The sequence below is a fragment of the Ascaphus truei genome, chromosome 9 (assembly GCF_040206685.1).
Source record: "Ascaphus truei isolate aAscTru1 chromosome 9, aAscTru1.hap1, whole genome shotgun sequence".
NCBI classification, from domain to species: domain Eukaryota; kingdom Metazoa; phylum Chordata; class Amphibia; order Anura; family Ascaphidae; genus Ascaphus; species Ascaphus truei.
Genome location: NC_134491.1, coordinates 54,726,098 through 54,753,924, shown reverse-complemented (window position 1 = coordinate 54,753,924; position 27,827 = coordinate 54,726,098). Strand labels below are relative to the sequence as shown.

Sequence of the window (27,827 nt, the reverse complement as noted above, 5' to 3'; positions counted from 1 at the left end):
TCTAGACTATATTCAATGTCCACTTCTGATTCAGTAACAGAAGGTTTGGTAAAGGCTGCTTTTGATATTGTGAACTTTGGACTTTCTTCCTTCATACAGATTATAGCTGTTTTCTCTTTTGTGATTATTTTTGCAATTTCAGTTTTGGGCATCATATCTTTGGAATCACCAAGGTCACCTTCACTTTTAACATCAGAGGAAGGTAAATCATCCTCAACTTGTAGTGCAATTATATCTTCACCATGCCTTTTAACTGTTGAGATTGTCTTTTCCACCTTTGTAATCTTTTTCCTATGCTTTTTTATTTTGCTCTTTGTTTGCTCAATTTCTTCTGCAGCTTTTCCCTTGTCAATATCTATTGCAGCAGTTTTTAATTCCACTTCTCCAACTTTGGTCTCTTGATCTGCTCCAAGGGCTTGGACTGGAAAAAGCTGCTCATCATCACTTACTTTGTCTACAAGTAGACTTGTTGTCTCTCTTTTGCTTCTTGCAGTACAGGAGGGTAGATTAATGGTTTGAATTGTGAATGCACTTTCTTGCTGTCCAGACTCCCTTTTTTCTTCTGCCTCCATTATGACACTTTCAGTCTTCAACTTGATACCCTCAACCTTGATCTCAATGTCATCTTTCCCTAGTGCAATATCCTCAGGATAAACAATGTCAGCCTTTTTATCAGATTTTCTAAACGTTGGCATTGTTCCTCTTTGCATTTGTATTTCCCAGCCTGAAGATTCTTTTTCTTGTTCTACAGTTTCAACTTTAGCATCCATTGCTGGACTTTCTACTGTCAATTCTGAAGCTTCCACACTTCTTTTTGACTTGGTTAAAGTAACATCCAAATGACCTTTTTCAGTTTTCTCAATTGAATCATCATCTGTAGATACAGTGGCTCCAAACCCAATCTTTGGCATTTGAAAGTGGGGGAAATGAATCTTGCTTTTTGTCTCACAAACCGTTACATCACTTTTGTCTACAGTGAACTCAGTTGGCACAACTCTTTCCATTGTCTTCACAACCTTTCCCCCGGTTGTCACCTTAAGAGATGAAATTTTGATGTCGGATTCGGCGACGGATTGAATATTCTCAACTTCATCTGTATCTCTATGAATTGTCATATCATCTTGAGGAAGATCAATAATATATTTTTCTAGACTGTATTCAATGTGCACTTCTGATTCAGTAACAGAAGGTTTGGTAAAGGCTGCTTTTGATGTCTTGAACTCTGGACTTTCTTCCTTCATACAGATTATAGCTGTTTTCTCTTTCGTGATTATTTTTGCAATTTCAGTTTTGGGCATCATATCTTTGGAATCACCAAAGTCACCTTCACTTTTAACATCAGAGGAAGGTAAATCATCCTCAACTTGTGGTGCAATTATATCTTCCCCATGGCTTTTAACTGTAGTGATTGTCTTTTCCACCTTTGTAATCTTTTTCCTATGCTTTTTTATTTTGCTCTTTGTTTGCTCAATTTCTTCTGCAGCTTTTTCCTTATCAATATCTATTGCAGCAGTTTTTAATTCCACTTCTCCAACTTTGATCTCTTGGTCTGCTTCAATGGTTTGGACTACAACAAGCTGATCATCCTCACTTACTTTCTCTACAAGTAGGCTTGTTGTCTCTCTTTTGCTTCTTACGGTACAGGAGGGTAGATTAATGGTTTGAATTGTGAATGCACTTTCTTGCTGCCCAGACTCCCTTTTTTCTTCTGCCTCCATTATCACACTCTCAGTCTTCAACTTGATTCCCTCAACCTCGATCTCAATGTCATCTTTCAGTAGTGCAATATCCTCAGGATAAACAATGTCAGCCTTCTTATCAGATTTTCTAAACGTTGGCATTGTTCCTCTTTCCATTTGTATTTCCCAGCCTGAAGATTCTTTTTCTTGTTCTACAATTTCAACTTTAGCATCCATTGCTGGACTTTCTATTGTCAATTCTGCAGCTTCCACACTTCTTTCTGACTTTGTTAAAGTAACATCCAATTTACCTTTTTCAGTTTTCTCAATTGAATCATCATCTGTAGATACAGTGGCTCCAAACCCAATCTTTGGCATTTGAATGTGGGGGAAATGAATCTTGCTTTTTGTCTCACAAACCGTTACATCGCTTTTGTCTACAGTGAACTCAGTTGGCACAACTCTTTCCATTGTCTTCACAACCTTTACCTCGGTTGTCACATCAAGAGATGAAATTTTGATGTCGGAATCGGCTACAGATTGAATTTTCTCAACTTCATCTGTATCTCTATGAATAGTCATAACATTTTGAGGAAGAAAAATAATGGATTTTTCTAGAATGTCAACTTCTGAATCAGTAACAGAAAGTTTGGTAAAATCTGCTTTTGATATCTTGAACTCTGGAACTTCATCCTTCATACAGATTATAGCTGTCTTCTCTTTTGTGATTATTTTTGAAATTTCAGTTTTGGGCATCATATCTTTGGAATCACCACGGGCACCCTCAGTTTTAATTTCAGAGAATGGTAAATCATCCTCAACTTGTGGTGCAATTATGTCTTCCCCATGGCTTTTTACTGTTGAGATTGTCTTTTCCACCTTTGTAATCTTTTTCCTATAGTTTTTTGTTTTGCTCCCTGTTTGCTCAATTTCTTCTGCAGCTTTTTCCTTATCAATATCTATTGCAGCAGTTTTTAATTCCACTTCTCCAACTTTGATCTCTTGGTCTGCTTCAAGGGCTTGGACTGCAACAAGCTGATCATCCTCACTTACTTTGTCTACAAGTAGGCTTGTTGTCTCTCTTTTGCTTCTTACGGTACAGGAGGGTAGATTAATGGTTTGAATTGAGAATGCACTTTCTTGCTGCCCAGACTCCATTTTTTCTTCTGCCTCCATTATCACACGGTCAGTCTTCAACTTGATTCCCTCAACCTTGATCTCAATGTCATCTTTCAGTAGTGCAATATCCTCAGGATAAACAATGTCAGCCTTCTTATCAGATTTTCTAAACGTTGGCATTGTTCCTCTTTGCATTTGTATTTCCCAGCCTGAAGATTCTTTTTCTTGTTCTACAGTTTCAACTTTAGCATCCAATGCTGGAATTTCTACTGTCAATTCTGTAGCTTCCATACTTCTTTCTGACTTGGTTAAAGTAACACCCAATTTACCTTTTTCAGTTTTCTCAATTGAATTATCATCTGTAGATACAGTGGCTCTAAACCCAATCTTTGGCATTTGAATGTGGGGGAAATGAATCTTACTTTTTGTCTCACAAACCGTTACATCGCTTTTGTCTACAGTGAACTCAGTTGGCACAACTCTTTCCATTGTCTTCACAACCTTTACCTCGGTTGTCACATCAAGAGATGAAATTTTGATGTCGGAAACGGCTACAGATTGAATTTTGTCAACTTCATCTGTATCTCTATGAATTGTCATATCATCTTGAGGAAGATCAATAATATATTTTTCTAGACTATATTCAATGTCCACTTTTGATTCAGTAACAGAAGGTTTGGTAAAGGCTGCTTTTGATATCTTGAACTCTGGACCTTCTTCCTTCATACAGATTATAGCTGTTTTCTCTTTTGTGGTTATTTTTTCAATTTCAGTTTTGGGCATCATATCTTTGGAATCACCAAAGTCACCTTCACTTTTAACATCAGAGGAAGGTAAATCATCCTCAACTTGTGGTGCAATTATGTCTTTCCCATGGCTTTTTACGGTTGTGATTGTCTTTTCCACCTTTGTAATCTTTTTCCTATGCTTTTTTGTTTTGCTCCCTGTTTGCTCAACTTCTTCTGCAGCCTTTTCCTTATCAATATCTATTGCAGCAGTTTTTAATTCCACTTCTCCAACTTTGATCTCTTGGTCTGCTTCAAGGGCTTGGACTGCAAAAAGCTGATCATCCTCACTTACTTTGTCTACAAGTAGGCTTGTTGTCTCTCTTTTGCTTCTTACAGTACAGGAGGGTAGATTAATGGTTTGAATAATGAATGCACGTTCTTGCTGCCCAGACTCCCTTTTTTCTTCTGCCTCCATTATGACACTTTCAGTCTTCAACTTGATACCCTCAACCTTGATCTCAATGTCATCTTTCCGTAGTGCAATATCCTCAGGATAAACAATGTCAGCCTTTTTATCAGATTTTCTAAACATTGGCATTGTTCCTCTTTGCATTTGTATTTCCCAGCCTGAAGATTCTTTTTCTTGCTCCACAGTTTCAACTTTAGCATCCATTGCTGGACTATCTACTGTCAATTCTGCAGCTTCCACACTTCTTTTTGACTTGGTTAAAGTAACATCCAATTTACCCTTTTCAGTTTTCTCAATTGAATCATCATCTGTAGATACAGTGGCTCCAAACCCAATCTTTGGCATTTGAAAGTGGGGGAAATGAATCTTACTTTTTGTCTCACAAACCGTTACATCGCTTTTGTCTACAGTGAACTCAGTTGGCACAACTCTTTCCATTGTCTTCACAACCTTTCCCTCGGTTGTCACATCAAGAGATGAAATTTTGATGTCGGAATCGGCTACAGATTGAATTTTGTCAACTTCATCTGTATCTCTATGAATTGTCATATCATCTTGAGGAAGATCAATAATATATTTTTCTAGACTATATTCAATGTCCACTTCTGATTCAGTAACAGAAGGTTTGGTAAAGGCTGCTTTTGATATTGTGAACTTTGGACTTTCTTCCTTCATACAGATTATTGCTGTTTTCTCTTTTGTGATTATTTTTGCAATTTCAGTTTTGGGCATCATATCTTTGGAATCACCAAGGTCACCTTCACTTTTAACATCAGAGGAAGGTAAATCATCCTCAACTTGTGGTGCAATTATATCTTCACCATGGCTTTTAACTGTTGAGATTGTCTTTTCCACCTTTGTAATCTTTTTCCTATGCTTTTTTATTTTGCTCTTTGTTTGCTCAATTTCTTCTGCAGCTTTTCCCTTGTCAATATCTATTGCAGCAGTTTTTAATTCCACTTCTCCAACTTTGGTCTCTTGATCTGCTCCAAGGGCTTGGACTGGAAAAAGCTGCTCATCATCACTTACTTTGTCTACAAGTAGACTTGTTGTCTCTCTTTTGCTTCTTACAGTACAGGAGGGTAGATTAATGGTTTGAATTGTGAATGCACTTTCTTGTTGCCCAGACTCCCTTTTTTCTTCTGCCTCCATTATGACACTTTCAGTCTTCAACTTGATACCCTCAACCTTGATCTCAATGTCATCTTTCCCTAGTGCAATATCCTCAGGATAAACAATGTCAGCCTTTTTATCAGATTTTCTAAACGTTGGCATTGTTCCTCTTTGCATTTGTATTTCCCAGCCTGAAGATTCTTTTTCTTGTTCTACAGTTTCAACTTTAGCATCCATTGCTGGACTATCTACTGTCAATTCTGCAGCTTCCACACTTCTTTCTGACCTTGTTAAAGTAACATCCAAATTACTTTTTTCAGGCTTTTCAATTGAATCATCATCTGTAGATACAGTGGCTCCAAACCCAATCTTTGGCATTTGAAAGTGGGGGAAATGAATCTTGCTTTTTGTCTCACAAACAGTTACATCGCTTTTGTCTACAGTGAACTCAGTTGGCACAACTCTTTCCATTGTCTTCACAACCTTTACCTCGGTTGTCACATCAAGAGATGAAATTTTGATGTCGGATTCGGCTCCAGATTGAATTTTGTCAACTTCATCTGTATCTCTATGAATTGTCATATCATCTTGAGGAAGATCAATAATATATTTTTCTAGACTATATTCAATGTCCACTTCTGATTCAGTAACAGAAGGTTTGGTAAAGGCTGCTTTTGATTTTGTGAACTCTGGACTTTCTTCCGTCATACAGATTATAGCTGTTTTCTCTTTTGTGATTATTTTTTTAATTTCAGTTTTGGGCATCATATCTTTGGAATCACCAAGGTCACCTTCACTTTTAACACCAGGGGAAGGTAAATCATCCTCAACTTGTGGTGCAATTATATCTTCCCCATGGCTTTTAACTGTAGTGATTGTCTTTTCCACCTTTGTAAGCTTTTTCCTATACTTTTTTGTTTTGCTCCCTGTTCGCTCAATTTCTTCTGCAGCTTTTTCCTTATCAATATCTATTGCAGCAGTTTTTAATTCCACTTCTCCAACTTTGATCTCTTGGTCTGCTTCAAGATCTTGGATTGCAACAAGCTGATCATCCTCACTTACTTTGTCTACAAGTAGGCTTGTTGTCTCTCTTTTGCTTCTTGAGGTACAGGAGGGTAGATTAATGGTTTGAATTGTGAATGCACTTTCTTGCTGCCCAGACTCCCTTTTTTCTTCTGCCTCCATTATGACACTCTCAGTTTTCAACTTGATTCCCTCAACCTTAATCTCAATGTCATCTTTCAGTAGTGCAATATCCTCAGGATAAACAATGTCAGCCTTCTTATCAGATTTTCTAAACGTTGGCATTGTTCCTCTTTCCATTTGTATTTCCCAGCCTGAAGATTCTTTTTCTTGTTCTACAGTTTCAACTTTAGCATCCATTGCTGGACTTTCTACTGTCAATTCTGCAGCTTCCACACTTCTTTCTGACTTTTTTAAAGTAACATCCAATTGGCCTTTTTCAGTTTTCTCAATTGAATTATCATCTGTAGATACAGTGGCTCTAAACCCAATCTTTGGCATTTGAAAGTGGGGGAAATGAATCTTACTTTTTGTCTCACAAACCGTTACATCGCTTTTGTCTACAGTGAACTCAGTTGGCACAACTCTTTCCATTGTCTTCACAACCTTAACCTCGGTTGTCACATCAAGAGATGAAATTTTGATGTCGGAATCGGCTACAGATTGAATTTTGTCAACTTCATCTGTATCTCTATGAATTGTCATATCATCTTGAGGAAGATCAATAATATATTTTTCTAGACTATATTCAATGTCCACTTCTGATTCAGTAACAGAAGGTTTGGTAAAGGCTGCTTTTGATATTGTGAACTTTGGACTTTCTTCCTTCATACAGATTATAGCTGTTTTCTCTTTTGTGATTATTTTTGCAATTTCAGTTTTGGGCATCATATCTTTGGAATCACCAAGGTCACCTTCACTTTTAACATCAGATGAAGGTAAATCATCCTCAACTTGTGGTGCAATTATATCTTCACCATGGCTTTTAACTGTTGAGATTGTCTTTTCCACCTTTGTAATCTTTTTCCTATGCTTTTTTATTTTGCTCTTTGTTTGCTCAATTTCTTCTGCAGCTTTTCCCTTGTCAATATCTATTGCAGCAGTTTTTAATTCCACTTCTCCAACTTTGGTCTCTTGATCTGCTCCAAGGGCTTGGACTGGAAAAAGCTGCTCATCATCACTTACTTTGTCTACAAGTAGACTTGTTGTCTCTCTTTTGCTTCTTACAGTACAGGAGGGTAGATTAATGGTTTGAATTGTGAATGCACTTTCTTGTTGCCCAGACTCCCTTTTTTCTTCTGCCTCCATTATGACACTTTCAGTCTTCAACTTGATACCCTCAACCTTGATCTCAATGTCATCTTTCCCTAGTGCAATATCCTCAGGATAAACAATGTCAGCCTTTTTATCAGATTTTCTAAACGTTGGCATTGTTCCTCTTTGCATTTGTATTTCCCAGCCTGAAGATTCTTTTTCTTGTTCTACAGTTTCAACTTTAGCATCCATTGCTGGACTATCTACTGTCAATTCTGCAGCTTCCACACTTCTTTCTGACCTTGTTAAAGTAACATCCAAATTACTTTTTTCAGGCTTTTCAATTGAATCATCATCTGTAGATACAGTGGCTCCAAACCCAATCTTTGGCATTTGAAAGTGGGGGAAATGAATCTTGCTTTTTGTCTCACAAACAGTTACATCGCTTTTGTCTACAGTGAACTCAGTTGGCACAACTCTTTCCATTGTCTTCACAACCTTTACCTCGGTTGTCACTTCAAGAGATGAAATTTTGATGTCGGATTCGGCTCCAGATTGAATTTTGTCAACTTCATCTGTATCTCTATGAATAGTCATATCATCTTGAGGAAGATCAATAATATATTTTTCTAGACTATATTCAATGTCCACTTCTGATTCAGTAACAGAAGGTTTGGTAAAGGCTGCTTTTGATTTTGTGAACTCTGGACTTTCTTCCGTCATACAGATTATAGCTGTTTTCTCTTTTGTGATTATTTTTTTAATTTCAGTTTTGGGCATCATATCTTTGGAATCACCAAGGTCACCTTCACTTTTAACATCAGGGGAAGGTAAATCATCCTCAACTTGTGGTGCAATTATATCTTCCCCATGGCTTTTAACTGTAGTGATTGTCTTTTCCACCTTTGTAAGCTTTTTCCTATACTTTTTTGTTTTGCTCCCTGTTCGCTCAATTTCTTCTGCAGCTTTTTCCTTATCAATATCTATTGCAGCAGTTTTTAATTCCACTTCTCCAACTTTGATCTCTTGGTCTGCTTCAAGATCTTGGATTGCAACAAGCTGATCATCCTCACTTACTTTGTCTACAAGTAGGCTTGTTGTCTCTCTTTTGCTTCTTGAGGTACAGGAGGGTAGATTAATGGTTTGAATTGTGAATGCACTTTCTTGCTGCCCAGACTCCCTTTTTTCTTCTGCCTCCATTATGACACTCTCAGTTTTCAACTTGATTCCCTCAACCTTAATCTCAATGTCATCTTTCAGTAGTGCAATATCCTCAGGATAAACAATGTCAGCCTTCTTATCAGATTTTCTAAACGTTGGCATTGTTCCTCTTTGCATTTGTATTTCCCAGCCTGAAGATTCTTTTTCTTGTTCTACAGTTTCAACTTTAGCATCCATTGCTGGACTTTCTACTGTCAATTCTGCAGCTTCCACACTTCTTTCTGACTTTTTTAAAGTAACATCCAATTGGCCTTTTTCAGTTTTCTCAATTGAATTATCATCTGTAGATACAGTGGCTCTAAACCCAATCTTTGGCATTTGAAAGTGGGGGAAATGAATCTTACTTTTTGTCTCACAAACCGTTACATCGCTTTTGTCTACAGTGAACTCAGTTGGCACAACTCTTTCCATTGTCTTCACAACCTTTACCTCGGTTGTCACATCAAGAGATGAAATTTTGATGTCGGAATCGGCTATAGATTGAATTTTGTCAACTTCATCTGTATCTCTATGAATTGTCATATCATCTTGAGGAAGATCAATAATATATTTTTCTAGACTATATTCAATGTCCACTTCTGATTCAGTAACAGAAGGTTTGGTAAAGGCTGCTTTTGATATTGTGAACTCTGGACTTTCTTCCTTCATACAGATTATAGCTGTCTTCTCTTTTGTGATTATTTTTGCAATTTCAGTTTTGGGCATCATATCTTTGGAATCACCAAGGTCACCTTCACTTTTAACATCAGAGGAAGGTAAATCATCCTCAACTTGTGGTGCAATTATATCTTCACCATGGCTTTTAACTGTTGAGATTGTCTTTTCCACCTTTGTAATCTTTTTCCTATGCTTTTTTATTTTGCTCTTTGTTTGCTCAATTTCTTCTGCAGCTTTTTCCTTATCAATATCTATTGCAGCAGTTTTTAATTCCACTTCTCCAACTTTGATCTCTTGGTCTGCTTCAAGGGTTTGGACTGCAACAAGCTGATCATCCTCACTTACTTTGTCTACAAGTAGGCTTGTTGTCTCTCTTTTGCTTCTTACGGTACAGGAGGGTAGATTAATGGTTTGAATTGTGAATGCACTTTCTTGCTGCCCAGACTCCCTTTTTTCTTCTGCCTCCATTATCACACTCTCAGTCTTCAACTTGATACCCTCAACCTCGATCTCAATGTCATCTTTCAGTAGTGCAATATCCTCAGGATAAACAATGTCAGCCTTCTTATCAGATTTTCTAAACGTTGGCATTGTTCCTCTTTGCATTTGTATTTCCCAGCCTGAAGATTCTTTTTCTTGTTCTACAATTTCAACTTTAGCATCCATTGCTGGACTTTCTATTGTCAATTCTGCAGCTTCCACACTTCTTTCTGACTTTGTTAAAGTAACATCCAATTTACCTTTTTCAGTTTTCTCAATTGAATCATCATCTGTAGATACAGTGGCTCCAAACCCAATCTTTGGCATTTGAATGTGGGGGAAATGAATCTTGCTTTTTGTCTCACAAACCGTTACATCGCTTTTGTCTACAGTGAACTCAGTTGGCACAACTCTTTCCATTGTCTTCGCAACCTTTCCCCCAGTTGTCACCTCAAGAGATGACATTTTGATGTCGGATTCGGCTCTAGATTGAATTTTCTCAACTTCATCTGTATCTCTATGAATAGTCATAACATCTTGAGGAAGAAAAATAATGTATTTTTCTAGAATGTCAACTTCTGAATCAGTAACAGAAGGTTTGGTAAAATCTGCTTTTGATATCTTGAACTCTGGAACGTCATCCTTCATACAGATTATAGCTGTCTTCTCTTTTGTGATTATTTTTGCCATTTCAGTTTTGGGCATCATATCTTTGGAATCACCAAAGTCACCTTCACTTTTAACATCAGAGGAAGGTAAATCATCCTCAACTTGTGGTGCAATTATGTCTTCCCCATGGCTTTTTACGGTTGTGATTGTCTTTTCCACCTTTGTAATCTTTTTCCTATACTTTTTTGTTTTGCTCCCTGTTTGCTCAATTTCTTCTGCAGCCTTTTCCTTATCAATATCTATTGCAGCAGTTTTTAATTCCACTTCTCCAACTTTGATCTCTTGGTCTGCTTCAAGGGCTTGGACTGCAAAAAGCTGATCATCCTCACTTACTTTGTCTACAAGTAGGCTTGTTGTCTCTCTTTTGCTTCTTACAGTACAGGAGGGTAGATTAATGGTTTGAATTGTGAATGCACTTTCTTGCTGCCCAGACTCCCTTTTTTCTTCTGCCTCCATTATGACACTTTCAGTCTTCAAATTGATGCCCTCAACCTTGATCTCAATGTCATCTTTCCGTAGTGCAATATCCTCAGGATAAACAATGTCAGCCTTTTTATCAGATTTTCTAAACATTGGCATTGTGCCTCTTTGCATTTGTATTTCCCAGCCTGAAGATTCTTTTTCTTGCTCCACAGTTTCAACTTTAGTATCCATTGCTGGACTATCTACTGTCAATTCTGCAGCTTGCACACTTCTTTTTGACTTGGATAAAGTAACATCCAATTTACCCTTTTCAGTTTTCTCAATTGAATCATCATCTGTAGATACAGTGGCTCTAAACCCAATCTTTGGCATTTGAAAGTGGGGAAAATGAATCTTACTTTTTGTCTCACAAACCGTTACATTGCTTTTGTCTACAGTGAACTCAGTTGGCACAACTCTTTCCATTGTCTTCACAACCTTTACCTCGGTTGTCACATCAAGAGATGAAATTTTGATGTCGGAATCGGCTACAGATTGAATTTTGTCAACTTCATCTGTATCTCTATGAATTGTCATATCATCTTGAGGAAGATCAATAATATTTTTTTCTAGACTATATTCAATGTCCACTTCTGATTCAGTAACAGAAGGTTTGGTAAAGGTTGCTTTTGATATTGTGAACTCTGGACTTTCTTCCTTCATACAGATTATAGCTGTTTTCTCTTTTGTGATTATTTTTGCAATTTCAGTTTTGGGCATCATATCTTTGGAATCACCAAGGTCACCTTCACTTTTAACATCAGGGGAAGGTAAATCATCCTCAACTTGTGGTGCAATTATATCTTCCCCATGGCTTTTAACTGTAGTGATTGTCTTTTCCACCTTTGTAATCTTTTTCCTATACTTTTTTGTTTTGCTCCCTGTTTGCTCAATTTCTTCTGCAGCTTTTTCCTTATCAATATCTATTGCAGCAGTTTTTAATTCCACTTCTCCAACTTTGATCTCTTGGTCTGCTTCAAGATCTTGGATTGCAACAAGCTGATCATCCTCACTTACTTTGTCTACAAGTAGGCTTGTTGTCTCTCTTTTGCTTCTTGAGGTACAGGAGGGTAGATTAATGGTTTGAATTGTGAATGCACTTTCTTGCTGCCCAGACTCCCTTTTTTCTTCTGCCTCCATTATGACACTCTCAGTTTTCAACTTGATTCCCTCAACCTTGATCTCAATGTCATTTTTCAGTAGTGCAATATCCTCAGGATAAACAATGTCAGCCTTCTTATCAGATTTTCTAAACGTTGGCATTGTTCCTCTTTGCATTTGTATTTCCCAGCCTGAAGATTCTTTTTCTTGTTCTACAGTTTCAACTTTAGCATCCATTGCTGGACTTTCTACTGTCAATTCTGCAGCTTCCACACTTCTTTCTGACTTTTTTAAAGTAACATCCAATTGACCTTTTTCAGTTTTCTCAATTGAATTATCATCTGTAAATACAGTGGCTCCAAACCCAATCTTTGGCATTTGAAAGTGGGGGAAATGAATCTTACTTTTTGTCTCACAAACCGTTACATCGCTTTTGTCTACAGTGAACTCAGTTGGCACAACTCTTTCCATTGTCTTCACAACCTTTACCTCGGTTCTCACATCAAGAGAGGATATTTTGATGTCGGAATCGGCTACAGATTGAATTTTGTCAACTTCATCTGTATCTTTATGAATTGTCATATCATCTTGAGGAAGATCAATAATATATTTTTCTAGACTGTATTCAATGTCCACTTCTGATTCAGTAACAGAAGGTTTGGTAAAGGCTGCTTTTGATATTGTGAACTCTGGACTTTCTTCCTTCATACAGATTATAGCTGTTTTCTCTTTTGTGATTATTTTTGCAATTTCAGTTTTGGGCATCATATCTTTGGAATCACCAAAGTCACTTTCACTTTTAACATCAGAGGAAGGTAAATCATCCTCAACTTGTGGTGCAATTATATCTTCACCATGGCTTTTAACTGTTGAGATTGTCTTTTCCACCTTTGTAATCTTTTTCCTATACTTTTTTGTTTTGCTCCCTGTTTGCTCAATTTCTTCTGCAGCTTTTTCCTTATCAATATCTATTGCAGCAGTTTTTAATTCCACTTCTCCAACTTTGATCTCTTGGTCTGCTTCAAGATCTTGGATTGCAACAAGCTGATCATCCTCACTTACTTTGTCTACAAGTAGGCTTGTTGTCTCTCTTTTGCTTCTTGAGGTACAGGAGGGTAGATTAATGGTTTGAATTGTGAATGCACTTTCTTGCTGCCCAGACTCCCTTTTTTCTTCTGCCTCCATTATGACACTCTCAGTTTTCAACTTGATTCCCTCAACCTTGATCTCAATGTCATTTTTCAGTAGTGCAATATCCTCAGGATAAACAATGTCAGCCTTCTTATCAGATTTTCTAAACGTTGGCATTGTTCCTCTTTGCATTTGTATTTCCCAGCCTGAAGATTCTTTTTCTTGTTCTACAGTTTCAACTTTAGCATCCATTGCTGGACTTTCTACTGTCAATTCTGCAGCTTCCACACTTCTTTCTGACTTTTTTAAAGTAACATCCAATTGACCTTTTTCAGTTTTCTCAATTGAATTATCATCTGTAAATACAGTGGCTCCAAACCCAATCTTTGGCATTTGAAAGTGGGGGAAATGAATCTTACTTTTTGTCTCACAAACCGTTACATCGCTTTTGTCTACAGTGAACTCAGTTGGCACAACTCTTTCCATTGTCTTCACAACCTTTACCTCGGTTCTCACATCAAGAGAGGATATTTTGATGTCGGAATCGGCTACAGATTGAATTTTGTCAACTTCATCTGTATCTTTATGAATTGTCATATCATCTTGAGGAAGATCAATAATATATTTTTCTAGACTGTATTCAATGTCCACTTCTGATTCAGTAACAGAAGGTTTGGTAAAGGCTGCTTTTGATATTGTGAACTCTGGACTTTCTTCCTTCATACAGATTATAGCTGTTTTCTCTTTTGTGATTATTTTTGCAATTTCAGTTTTGGGCATCATATCTTTGGAATCACCAAAGTCACTTTCACTTTTAACATCAGAGGAAGGTAAATCATCCTCAACTTGTGGTGCAATTATGTCTTCACCATGGCTTTTAACTGTTGAGATTGTCTTTTCCACCTTTGTAATCTTTTTTCTATGCTTTTTTATTTTGCTCTTTGTTTGCTCAATTTCTTCTGCAGCTTTTCCCTTGTCAATATCTATTGCAGCAGTTTTTAATTCCACTTCTCCAACTTTGGTCTCTTGATCTGCTCCAAGGGCTTGGACTGGAAAAAGCTGCTCATCCTCTCTTACTTTGTCTACAAGTAGGCTTGTTGTCTCTCTTTTGCTTCTTACAGTACAGGAGGGTAGATTAATGGTTTGAATTGTGAATGCACTTTCTTGCTGCCCAGACTCCCTTTTTTCTTCTGCCTCCATTATGACACTTTCAGTCTTCAACTTGATACCCTCAACCTTGATCTCAATGTCATCTTTCCCTAGTGCAATAGCCTCAGGATAAACAATGTCAGCCTTTTTATCAGATTTTCTAAACGTTGGCATTGTTCCTCTTTGCATTTGTATTTCCCAGCCTGAAGATTCTTTTTCTTGTTCTACAGTTTCAACTTTAGCATCCATTGCTGGGCTTTCTACTGTCAATTCTGAAGCTTCCACACTTCTTTTTGACTTGGTTAAAGTAACATCCAATTGTCCTTTTTCAGTTTTCTCAATTGAATCATCATCTGCAGATACAGTGGCTCCAAACCCAATCTTTGGCATTTGAAAGTGGGGGAAATGAATCTTGCTTTTTGTCTCACAAACAGTTACATCGCTTTTGTCTACAGTAAACTCAGTTGGCACAAGTCTTTCCATTGTCTTCACAACCTTTCCCTCGGTTGTCACCTCAAGAGATGAAGTTTTGATGTCGGATTCGGATATAGATTGAATTTTCTCAATTTCATCTGTATCTCTATGAACTGTCATATCATCTTGAAGAAGATCAATAATATATTTTTCTAGACTGTATTCAATGTCCACTTCTGATTCAGTAACAGAAGGTTTGGTAAAGGACGCTTTTGATATCTTGATCTCTGGACCTTCTTCCTTCATACAGATTATAGCTGTCTTCTCTTTTGTGATTATTTTTGAAATTTCAGTTTTGGGCATCATATCTTTGGAATCACCACGGGCACCCTCAGTTTTAATTTCAGAGAATGGTAAATCATCCTCAACTTGTGGTGCAATTATGTCTTCCCCATGGCTTTTTACTGTTGAGATTGTCTTTTCCACCTTTGTAATCTTTTTCCTATAGTTTTTTGTTTTGCTCCCTGTTTGCTCAATTTCTTCTGCAGCTTTTTCCTTATCAATATCTATTGCAGCAGTTTTTAATTCCACTTCTCCAACTTTGATCTCTTGGTCTGCTTCAAGGGCTTGGACTGCAACAAGCTGATCATCCTCACTTACTTTGTCTACAAGTAGGCTTGTTGTCTCTCTTTTGCTTCTTACGGTACAGGAGGGTAGATTAATGGTTTGAATTGAGAATGCACTTTCTTGCTGCCCAGACTCCCTTTTTTCTTCTGCCTCCATTATGACATTTTCAGTCTTCAACTTGATTCCCTCAACCTTGATCTCAATGTCATCTTTCAGTAGTGCAATATCCTCAGGATAAACAATGTCAGCCTTCTTATCAGATTTTCTAAACGTTGGCATTGTTCCTCTTTGCATTTGTATTTCCCAGCCTGAAGATTCTTTTTCTTGTTCTACAGTTTCAACTTTAGCATCCATTGCTGGACTTTCTACTGTCAATTCTGCAGCTTCCACACTTCTTTCTGACTTTTTTAAAGTAACATCCAATTGACCTTTTTCAGTTTTCTCAATTGAATTATCATCTGTAGATACAGTGGCTCTAAACCCAATCTTTGGCATTTGAAGGTGGGGGAAATGAATCTTGCTTTTTGTCTCACAAACCGTTACATCGCTTTTGTCTACAGTGAACTCAGTTGGCACAACTCTTTCCATTGTCTTCACAACCTTTCCCTCGGTTGTCACCTCAAGAGATGAAGTTTTGATGTCGGATTCGGATATAGATTGAATTTTCTCAATTTCATCTGTATCTCTATGAATTGTCATATCATCTTGAGGAAGATCAATAATATATTTTTCTAGACTGTATTCAATGTCCACTTCTGATTCAGTAACAGACGGTTTGGTAAAGGCTGCTTTTGATATCTTGAACTTTGGACTTTCTTCCTTCATACAGATTATAGCTGTCTTCTCTTTTGTGATTATTTTTTCAATTTCAGTTTTGGGCATCATATCTTTGGAATCACCAAAGTCACCTTCACTTTTAACATCAGAGGAAGGTAAATCATCCTCAACTTGTGGTGCAATTATGTCTTCCCCATGGCTTTTTACGGTTGTGATTGTCTTTAATTCCACTTCTCCAACTTTGGTCTCTTGATCTGCTCCAAGGGCTTGGACTGGAAAAAGCTGATCATCCTCACTTACTTTGTCTATAAGTGGGCTTGTTGTCTCTCTTTTGCTTCTTACAGTACAGGAGGGTAGATTAATAGTTTGAATTGTGAATGCACTTTCTTGCTGCCCAGACTCCATTTTTTCTTCTGCCTCCATTATGACACTTTCAGTCTTCAACTTGATACCCTCAACCTTGATCTCAATGTCATCTTTCCGTAGTGCAATATCCTCAGGATAAACAATGTCAGCCTTTTTATCAGATTTTCTAAACGTTGGCATTGTTCCTCTTTGCATTTGTATTTCCCAGCCTGAATATTCTTTTTCTTGTTCTACAGTTTCAACTTTAGCATCCATTGCTCGACTTTCTACTGTCAATTCTGCAGCTTCCACACTTCTTTTTGACTTGGTTAAAGTAACATCCAATTGTCCTTTTTCAGTTTTCTCAATTGAATCATCATCTGCAGATACAGTGGCTCCAAACCCAATCTTTGGCATTTGAAAGTGGGGGAAATGAATCTTACTTTTTGTCTCACAAACCGTTACATCGCTTTTGTCTACAGTGAACTCAGTTGGCACAACTCTTTCCATTGTCTTCACAACCTTTACCTCGGTTCTCACATCAAGAGAGGATATTTTGATGTCGGAATCGGCTACAGATTGAATTTTGTCAACTTCATCTGTATCTTTATGAATTGTCATATCATCTTGAGGAAGATCAATAATATATTTTTCTAGACTGTATTCAATGTCCACTTCTGATTCAGTAACAGACGGTTTGGTAAAGGCTGCTTTTGATATCTTGAACTTTGGACTTTCTTCCTTCATACAGATTATAGCTGTCTTCTCTTTTGTGATTATTTTTGCAATTTCAGTTTTGGGCTTCATATCTTTGGAATTACCATGGGCACCCTCACTTTTAACATCAGAGAATGGTAAATCATCCTCAACTTGTGGTGCAATTATGTCTTCCCTATGGCTTTTTACTGTTGAGATTGTCTTTTCCACCTTTGTAATCTTTTTCCTATACTTTTTTGTTTTGCTCCCTGTTTGCTCAATTTCTTCTGCAGCTTTTTCCTTATCAATATCTATTGCAGCAGTTTTTAATTCCACTTCTCCAACTTTGATCTCTTGGTCTGCTCCAAGGGCTTGGACTGCAACAAGCTGATCATCCTCACTTACTTTGTCTACAAGTGGGCTTGTTGTCTCTCTTTTGCTTCTTACGGTACAGGAGGGTAGATTAATGGTTTGAATTGTGAATGCACTTTCTTGCTGCCCAGACTCCCTTTTTTCTTCTGCCTCCATTATGACACTTTCAGTCTTCAACTTGATTCCCTCAACCTCGATCTCAATGTCATCTTTCAGTAGTGCAATATCCTCAGGATAAACAATGCCAGCCTTTTTATCAGATTTTCTAAACATTGGCATTGTTCCTCTTTCCATTTGTATTTTCCAGCCTGAATATTCTTTTTCTTGTTCTACAGTTTCAACTTTAGCATCCATTGCTGGACTTTCTACTGTCAATTCTGCAGCTTCCACACTTCTTTCTGACTTTTTTAAAGTAACATCCAATTGACCTTTTTCAGTTTTCTCAATTGAATCATCATCTGTAGATACAGTGGCTCCAAGCCCAATCTTTGGCATTTGAAAGTGGGGGAAATGAATCTTGCTTTTTGTCTCACAAACCGTTACATCGCTTTTGTCTACAGTGAACTCAGTTGGCACAACTCTTTCCATTGTCTTCACAACCTTTCCCTCGGTTCTCACATCAAGAGATGACGTTTTGATGTCGGATTCGGCTCCAGATTGAATTTTCTCAAATTCATCTGTATCTCTATGAATTGCCATATCATCTTGAGGAAGATCAATAATATATTTTTCTAGACTGTATTCAATGTCCACTTCTGATTCAGTAACAGAAGGTTTGGTAAAGGCTGCTTTTGATATCTTGAACTCTGGACCTTCTTCCTTCATACAGATTATAGCTGTTTTCTCTTTTGTTGTTATTTTTTCAATTTCAGTTTTGGGCTTCATACCTTTGGAATCACCAAAGTCACCTTCACTTTTAACATCAGAGGAAGGTAAATCATCCTCAACTTGTGGTGCAATTATGTCTTCCCCATGGCTTTTTACGGTTGTGATTGTCTTTTCCACCTTTGTAATCTTTTTCCTATGCTTTTTTGTTTTGCTCCCTGTTTGCTCAATTTCTTCTGCAGCTTTTTCCTTATCAATATCTATTGCAGCAGTTTTTAATTCCACTTCTCCAAATTTGATCTCTTGATCTGCTCCAAGGGCTTGGACTGGAAAAAGCTGATCATCCTCACTTACTTTGTCTATAAGTGGGCTTGTTGTCTCTCTTTTGCTTCTTACAGTACAGGAGGGTAGATTAATAGTTTGAATTGTGAATGCACTTTCTTGCTGCCCAGACTCCTTTTTTTCTTCTGCCTCCATTATGACACTTTCAGTCTTCAACTTGATACCCTCAACCTTGATCTCAATGTCATTTTTCCGTAGTGCAATATCCTCAGGATAAACAATGTCAGCCTTTTTATCAGATTTTCTAAACCTTGGCATTGTTCCTCTTTCAATTTGTATTTCCCAGCCTGAAGATTCTTTTTCTTGCTCCACAGTTTCAACTTTAGCATCAATTGCTGGACTTTCTACTGTCAATTCTGCAGCTTCCACACTTCTTTTTGACTTGGTTAAAGTAACATCCAATTTACCCTTTTCAGTTTTCTCAATTGAATCATCATCTGTAGATACAGTGGCTCCAAACCCAATCTTTGGCATTTGAAAGTGGGGGAAATTAATCTTACTTTTTGTCTCACAAACCGTTACATCGCTTTTGTCTACAGTGAACTCAGTTGGCACAACTCTTTCCATTGTCTTCACAACCTTTACCTCGGTTGTCACTTCAAGAGATGAAATTTTGATGTCGGAATCGGCTACAGATTGAATTTTGTCAACTTCATCTGTATCTCTATGAATTGTCATATCATCTTGAAGAAGATCAATAATATATTTTTCTAGACTGTATTCAATGTCCACTTCTGATTCAGTAACAGAAGGTTTGGTAAAGGCTGCTTTTGATATCTTAAACTCTGTACCTTCTTCCTTCATACAGATTATAGCTGTCTTCTCTTTTGTGATTATTTTTGCAATTTCAGTTTTGGGCATCATATCTTTGGAATCACCATGGGCACTCTCAGTTTTAATTTCAGAGAATGGTAAATCATCCTCATCTTGGGGTGCAATTATGTCTTCCCCGTGGCTTTTTACTGTTGAGATTGTCTTTTCCACCTTTGTAATCTTTTTCCTATACTTTTTTGTTTTGCTCCCTGTCTGCTCAATTTCTTCTGCAGCTTTTTCCTTATCAATATCTATTGCAGCAGTTTTTAATTCCACTTCTCCAACTTTGATCTCTTGGTCTGCTTCAAGGGCTTGGACAGCAACAATGTGATCATCTTCACTTACATTGTCTACAAGTAGGCTTGTTGTCTCTCTTTTGCTTCTTAGACTAAAGGATGGCAGTTTAATGGTTTGTTGTTCAGGCGCCCTTTTTGTTTCTAGCTCCATCATGACACTCCCAGTCTTCAACTCCATTCCCTTAACCTTGATTTCAATGTCATCTTTCGGTAGTGCAGTATCTTCAGAATAAACAATGTCAGCCTTTTCATCAGATTTTCTAAACATTGGCATTTTTAGTCTTGGTTTTTGTATTTCCCAACTTGAAGGTTCGTTTTCCTGTTCGACAGTTTCAATTTTAGCATCAGTTACTGTTGGTTTCATTGTAATTTGAGTAGTTGCTATTCTTCCTTTTGACCATGTTTTAGAAACATCCAATTCATTTTTTTCAGTGTCTTTAGCTGACATATAATGTATCTCTTTAGTGCCTATCTTTGGCATTGAGAAATGAGGAAATGTGACTGTGGTTGTTGCTTTTGGAATTGACACATCAGATTGTTTTAGAATAAGTTCTGTTGATATATAATCTTTTTCTGCACCAGGAGCTATCCAAGGAACAGATACATCAGGAGATGGCATCCCTTTGTCATAACATCCTGGTTTTAGTGCTGAAGCTTTTTGTTGGTCAACTTGAATGTCTATAATATATGTTTGTGCACTAGGATGCATCTCAACTGAATCTAAGATTGAAAGCTTTGAGAATTCTACAATAGGCATTGAGACTTTTGGAAGTTTTGGTTTCATAATAAAAATATCTTTCTTTTTTTGCTCAATATTTGTTTCATTTTTCTGTTCACTTAGATGATGTCCCCCTATTATTAAAGAGGATGAGTAAGCATCATCATCTCTTCCTTCCACCACACTTTCAACCTTAACATCTGTTGCTGGCCCTGTTATTGTAGATGTATGGATTTTATTTTTTGCCATTTGTATTTTCCAGTCTGTACATTTTCCTTCATCTTCTGAGGTTCCATAATGGACATTGTCTTCTGTTGTTGCAACAGTAAGGTCAGCAAGATTTGCACGCCCAGACAATTTTGCAACTGAAATATCTTTGCTTGCATCTTTAACTTCTGGTAACATAAAACCAAACTTTGGCATCTGAAAGTGAGGAAAATCAATTTTGCTTTTTGTTTCTTGAAGAGATGTATCAGTTATTTGCAGAAATGTTTCAGCTGATGGTTCCCTTTTACTAGGACGTTTAGCGTCACCTAATTCCTTGACAGTTGTTTCCATGGCATCAGCTGTGGTTGCCACTTGAATTTCTGTAATCTCAGTGTCATCTGCCTGGACAAACAAATCATGTTGAGAAAGAGATCTATCGTGTTCTTCCTCATCTCTTCCTACACCTGCAAACTTCCTTGTTTTCTGTTTCTTTCCAGTTGAGGGTAATTTAAAGGTTGGAAGTTTAAAAGAACTATCACAGATCAAAGATTCTTTTACTTTATGTAACTGAGATATTTCACCTTCAGTCCTGGATTCTACCACCTCAATATCAGTTTTATCTTTTTTTAATGAAATAACTACAGAGGGAATATCAATGTCAACATCCATTGTCTTTTTGTCCGATTTGTGAAATGACGGCATTTTAATTGTTGGCATTTTATAGGTTGAAGTCTGTTCTCTTTCTTCAGAACTTTTTACCTGAATTCCTTCTGATGGAGTCTCAGCAGAGCTGACCGCTACTTCCACACTTTTGGCTGTCTTTGTAAATGACATGTCTAATTTATATTTGCCATGCTTCTCATAGTCACCCTCCTTTTTAATGAGAGGGAGGGTAATATCAGAATGTGGTGTTATGGAATGAGAAAAATGTAATTGAGTTTTAGATTCAGGAACTATGTAATCTGTGCTTTTCAGACACATTTCTGTTGATATATCATGAACATTTCCTTTGGAAATATTCACATCAATTGATTCATCGTGTTTGTCCTCTTCGATAGTGCCATCCGGAAACAACTCATATTTATTCTCACCACTTTGAACAATCAGATTCTGGTCAGGAAGAGTACAGTCAGGTATTTTCACCTTTGCATCCTTAGTAAAAGGTGTAGAAAATGCTAATTTAGGAATTTTTACCTTTGGCAGATGACCCTTCATGCCTTTCGTCTTCTTTTTCTCAATATCAGCATCTGTAACCGGAATCTCAACTTCTACATCAGCGATATGTATCATTTCTTTTTCTGAAATAGGTATTTCTATCTCTCCCTTCTGTAATGTGGTTATGCTTACTTCTTGGCTTTCAGATTTTGAAATGTGTTTTTCCTGCTTTGTCCTATGCTTTTTCTGTTTACTCTTTGTTTTTTTACCTTTCATTTCTGAAGTTTCAGCATTGGTATCTGTGATTGATCCATTTACATATAGAGCTGGGGGAGTTTTTTCATGTGTTGCTTCCCTTACAATACCAGTATCTTGGCTTGCTTCTTGCTTCATTCTGATGCGACCAAACAGAGGCATCTTAAAGGTTTTCAGTTTTAAAGAACTTTCCTGCTTCTCAGGTTCATTTTCATCTACTGTGGTGCGTATTACATTCTCAGTCTCTAAAGTTGTTTCATCAACATTACTCTTACCAGGGGGAAATGTAATATCCACGGACTGTGCACTAGTTTTAGGCTTTTCCCCTCTTTTGTCAATTTTGCTAAATGTAGGCATTTTGAAAGTCGGGATTGGAATTTTCCAACCTGAGGAATCTTTTCTTTGTTCATTAGAAGAGTCATCAATTACATCCATCTCTGATGTTTCAATGTTAACTACAGAATCTTCTGTACTTATGGGTAAAGGTGGAACTGGAATAACCAGTTTCTCTCTCTCAAGATTTATATCAGCACCTTCATCCTCATACTCAGGTACCATGAGATCAAGCTTTCTCGTTTGGAAGTCGGGGTATTCAATTCTGCTTTCTAATTCGGCTGCTCCTTTTAGAGCTAAGTCATTTTCTTCTCCTATTTCAACAATATCCTGACATGGTTTTTTATTTGTTTCAGTCCAACCAAATGTGGGAAGTGTAAAGGCTGGCAATTTGAAAGAACTTTCTTGCTTCTCCAGTTCTCTTTCTCCTGCACCTACACCTCCTTTAATCTCCAATGTCCTTTCTTTGATCCCAAGATTACTAGTATCTTTTTCCAATTGAAAGACTGCTGATGAAACACTCCCATCAGATTGTGTGAGTTTAGGTACATTGATAGCTGGCATCTGAATTGTAAAACCTGAAGATTCTCCCATTTTCTCAAAAGTTTTAGGCTTCCTCTTCTCGACTTCTCCTTCAACAGATATGTCATCAATGTCAGTGTCCACTGCTAGCTGTGAAAAGGGAATTTCCACTTTGCTTCTTTTGCCTACTTCAATCTGCTTGGTGTCATGGGCAATAACACCAATTTTTGGCATCTGAAAGTGGGGGAATTGAATGTTGATATATTGGGCAGGCAGCATTGCATGATCTGTTTTTCTAATAACCTCTGTTGACATATTACTTTCCTTTGTGTCAAAAACTTTTACCTCCATTGATTTATCCACTGATAGGACCTGTCTGTCCATTTGAATGTCTCCCCCACACTCAAAAGAACCATACGGAGGAAAAGCAGTATCAGGTTTTTGTACACTGACTTCCATATCAAGCTTTGAATCTGTACTAAATGGTGTGAATAACTCTAATTTAGGCATCTTGACCTTTGGAAGCATGCCCTTTATAACAGTGACTCCTGACTTTTCTTTTTCAACCGTGATATCAGCATTTGCAGACGGAATATCAGTCCCTGAACCATCTTGTTTAATTAAACACATATCACCTTCCAATTTGGTGACATGTATGTCGACCTCATCACTTTTCATTTCAGTTATTGATTTCTTTTTTTTGGTCTTTGTTACTTTTTTCTCCGTCTTTCCTTTGATTATCTCAGCGATTTCAGTATCAATCTCTGTTGCTTGGAGTAAGACCTGCTGGTTTCCCGTACTTGCTTCATCAACAACCTGACTTGTTTTTCCTTTTGTTCCAACAAGACTAAGTGAAGGGAGTTTCAAGGATGGCAGTTTGAATGGACTTTCGTGTTTCCCCTGGTCACTTTCTCCAGAGATGAATTCACTTTCCGTGTTCAGCTCCTTTTCTTTATTCTCCACAATGCTCACTTTTTTAGACATTGCTGTGTCTAAAGATGAAACATTAATATCAGTCTTTTTGTCTGATTTATGAAATGTAGGCATTTTAATTGATGGCATTTGGATTTTCCAACCTGATGATTCCTTTCCTTTCCCAGAGGTTTCAGTCCTATTTTCTACTGCTGAAGTCTCATTTGTAAATGGAGCTGCTTCTGCATTTCCTGCCACATTTGAAGACGAAATGTCTACTGTATTTCTTTCAATGACCTCACCTGTACCATCCTCCTTCTTTTCAGGCATCACAGCAGATATATTTGGCAGTAGGAAATGAGGAAAATGAACAGTGATTTCTGCCACTTCTGCGTTGTCTTGAATCACATTGGTTGCTGTTTGTGAAACATATATATAATTCAACTCGTCACTGGATGGGATTTTAATTTCAGTGGTAATCAGATCTTGAATTTTCCCAACTTCATAACCACTCGGTATGTTGACCTTTGTAACATGTCCCTCCATGCCTTCTGTCTTTTCTTGCTCTTTGCTCATAGCGGATACGGCAGAAGAAACCTCCGCATTGAAATCATCTAAACTAATAGTCTCCTTCTGTGCAATGAAAAACTCTGCATGCTTTAGTTGTGTTTCTTTTATCGGCATCTCTGGGATGTTTATCTTGATGGGAGATTTCTCCAAATCGACTGACTTTTTCTTAGACTTTTTTATTTTGCCCTTTGTTTTTTTGTTTTTTTTTTCAGTTGTTTCACCAGCTACACTTGTAATGGGCATCTTAATTTCCAGATCTGCAAGAGCATCTTTCTGTCTCTGCTCACTTGGTTCACCAACAGGATGGCTTGTTTTCACTTTTGACCCAATAAAACCAAATGAAGGTAATTTAAAAGTTGGCATTTTAAAAGAACTGCTCTGCTTCTCTGACTCTTTTTCTTCAATTTCAGTGCTTTCCGAACCCTCAATTTCTAACTCTCTTGTGCCAACTTCACTTCTACTCTGATCTCTTCTTGATAAAGTATCCACTGATGGGAAACCAATATCAGTCCTTTTGTCCGATATGCTCCACGTGGGCATTTTACTTGATGGCATTTTGATTTTATAACCTGAAGAATCTACATTAGTTTCATTACTGATAGTTTCTACTAATGGAGCATCAAGAGTCATATCATCTGCATTTACATCTACTGCTGATGCTGAAGAATGAATATTCACTGTGGTTTGTTCCAGCTCTTCTTCTGTATCTATTTTGCTGTCGCCTAATGCTGCCACACGCAGTTTTGGCATTTGAAAATGAGGAAAGTCAATCTTGCTTGTTGTGCCCCTTTGGACTGTCATACTGGCTGTGTTTAGAAGAACTTCACTGGATACTTCACATTCTTTTGTGCCAGGAACTTTCAACTCACGGTCACCATCAAAATATGTAACAGACACGTGGACTTCTTGATCTTCTTCAATATCATTTATAGCTGAAGGGAACGTCAGCTGATTTTGATCCTCATTTGATTCATCACTGGTTAGACTTAGCGCGGCTTTGGACACACTGTAGTGACCTTTATGTCCCTTAAATTGGGGGAGTGATACTCCAACTTTTGGTATTTTCATTTTAGTTTTTTTGAATATGCTTTCTTCACCCTCTACGTTTGGTTCAGTGCTACTCTCAATGTTTTCACTGTCTAGATCTTTGATCTCAATATCTGCTGCTGTTGCATAGGAGGATTCTCTTAGATTTTTGATACCATCCTTTTCTTCGGCACTGCCTGTTCCTTTTCTCGTGAATGAACTAAAAGAAGGCATTTTGAATTTTGGCATCCTCATTACACCCTCCTTGCTTCCAGCATCAATGTCTGTATATTTTGTTTCATATTCCAATGTCAGTTTTGTTTTGTCTTTGTCTTCTCCATCCAGGACAGCTTTGTCAGCTAAAATCTGATCTGGGGAAATCATGTCAATGGTTGATACTTCCACTTCTGATTGAGTAGATTCTGCTGGGATGTTTACAATTTCTGTTCTCTTTAGTATGGAAATATCAAACGTTTTAGTTTGACGCTTCTCTGTGTCTGAGGTAGGGAGATTCAGGTCTGACACAGGTAAGTCTGATTGAAGTATTAGACTGTCACATGTCAGTAAAGTATTTTCATCAAACATAGAAAGAATTCTTTGTTTTTCTTCTGCCCCTGATGTTTTAGCTACATTAATTGTTTTATCTACTGCGGTAGACAACCCCACAGCGGGTACCTGGATTTCTGGAATAAATATTTGCATTCCAGGTCTTTCAAAGTCTGCTTTCTCCATTTTAGTCTTCAGTGAATGGTCTACTTCTACATGCACTCCTGTTGATATTGGAGCGTCAACCTTTACTACAGAATCCTTCCTCTGAAAATATGTTATATCAGGTCTTTTAGCATCAATATTTACAGTGATCGCACTAGGTTGGTCCTCGTCTTCAGACTTGACTAATTTCTTGTGTAGTCTTGGTAATTTGGGCATTTTGATAATTGGCATTTGGAATTTCCACCCTGACACCTGCGGCTGTTGCTCTGGAGGCTTTTGTTCAACTGGAAGATCTATGGCTTTAATATCTGATTCTTCCTGTTCCGAGATGCCAAATGATGGCATTTGCAGTACAGGTATTTTAAATTTCCACTCATAATCTTCAGCTTCTAGAGCTGACTCCCAGTCCATCTCATTATTATCTTCCCTGCTACCTCTTTCAATTTCTCTATCTCGTTCTGATGTTTTAATTTGTGGTTCAATTACAGCAACAGCATCATCAATTCTTTTTGGAGGTTTAAAACTTGTACTTCCTTGTTCTGCCTCTGAAATTCTGACTTGTGTTGTGTTAATTCCTGTGGAAGGGTGTGCGTCAATATTCAGGCTCCAATCTGCCCCCTCTGCTCGACTTTCCCTTGCACCTTTTCTTCCGGCATGTGGGATTTCCACATTAATATCATGATCTTCAGAATGAAGCTGTTTGGGTTTTGTTCTTACTTCTTTATGAGAGGGATGGGCAATTTCAAACGTTGCCTTTGTTAGCTTTGTCTTTGTATGTTTTCCACCTTCTGTTTCTTGTTGTGTGAGACTTGCAGTATCATCGTACACTTGTTGTTGACCTTGCGCAATGGTATCGTGGTAAAGATGCTGCGGTAGTTGCCTAATCTGCACTTCTGTTGTGCTCAGCTGTGTTTGAGATATCTGGGGTGTGAGCGCTGGGATTTCAGACACAGTGGTCTCAACGTTATGCGCGGTTGTTATTCGATCTTTTTTGGGGATTGGTGATACTGTGCATGGTGATGGCAGGTTTTTCTCCTTTACTATGATAACTTCCACTTCAGGACACTTCTCTTTAATAACTGAAAATGTACTTAAATCATCTCGTTTGTCATCTTGCCATTCTGCAGCCTTCCCAGGCCCTTTACCTGAAGAAATGGAAGAGTTGAAAGACAGTCCTTTCTTGAGCTGGCTTTTAGGCATGCCGTGGTGATCAACACGTACGTTTATACTGCTGTCTAAGCTTCTTTTCTCTTTTGATCTTCTGTGCGGTTCAGAAACCTTTTTGTGTTCTATCTCTGCGATGTGCTCTCCATCTGTCACTTTCCTACTGTGGAGTTCCATCCCTTTTCCAGGAAATTCTCGTTGATATTGAGCCTCCTTTTTCTGTTCTGTATAGATTTCTCCTTCCTGGAAGTGAGCCTCAGTCAGTTTTGACGAAGTCTCTGGGGTTTCATCTTCATTTGTCTCTGATGTGCTCCGTGACCTTCTGTGACCTAGAAATGTTGTATTTTTAATAGACTGAAACTTGGGCCAGGAGAGCCTTTCTTTTTTCGACCGCTTCTTTTTATGCTCCCGTTTTTTTACGGTTTGGTCAACTTCAATTTTTTCAGAAGTGGCAACTGCATCACCGTAGGACGTGTATTTGATATCTTTCCC

General features: G+C 37.7%; 1 protein-coding gene and 1 long non-coding RNA gene across 8 annotated transcripts in view; one reads left to right on the top strand and one right to left on the bottom strand.

Moving 5' to 3' along the window:
• LOC142503048 (uncharacterized) overlaps positions 1 to 27,827 on the top strand; it is a 129,433-nt gene that overhangs the window by 20,497 nt on the left and 81,109 nt on the right. The window lies entirely within an intron of this gene.
• Positions 1 to 27,827, bottom strand: part of AHNAK2 (AHNAK nucleoprotein 2) — a 76,564-nt gene that overhangs the window by 14,090 nt on the left and 34,647 nt on the right. For all 4 annotated transcript variants that reach the window (XM_075614922.1, XM_075614925.1, XM_075614923.1 and 1 more), the window contains one exon: positions 1 to 27,827. This exon is cut by the window's left edge and continues 14,090 nt beyond it. In XM_075614922.1, the coding sequence (XP_075471037.1) occupies positions 1 to 27,827 (27,827 nt within the window).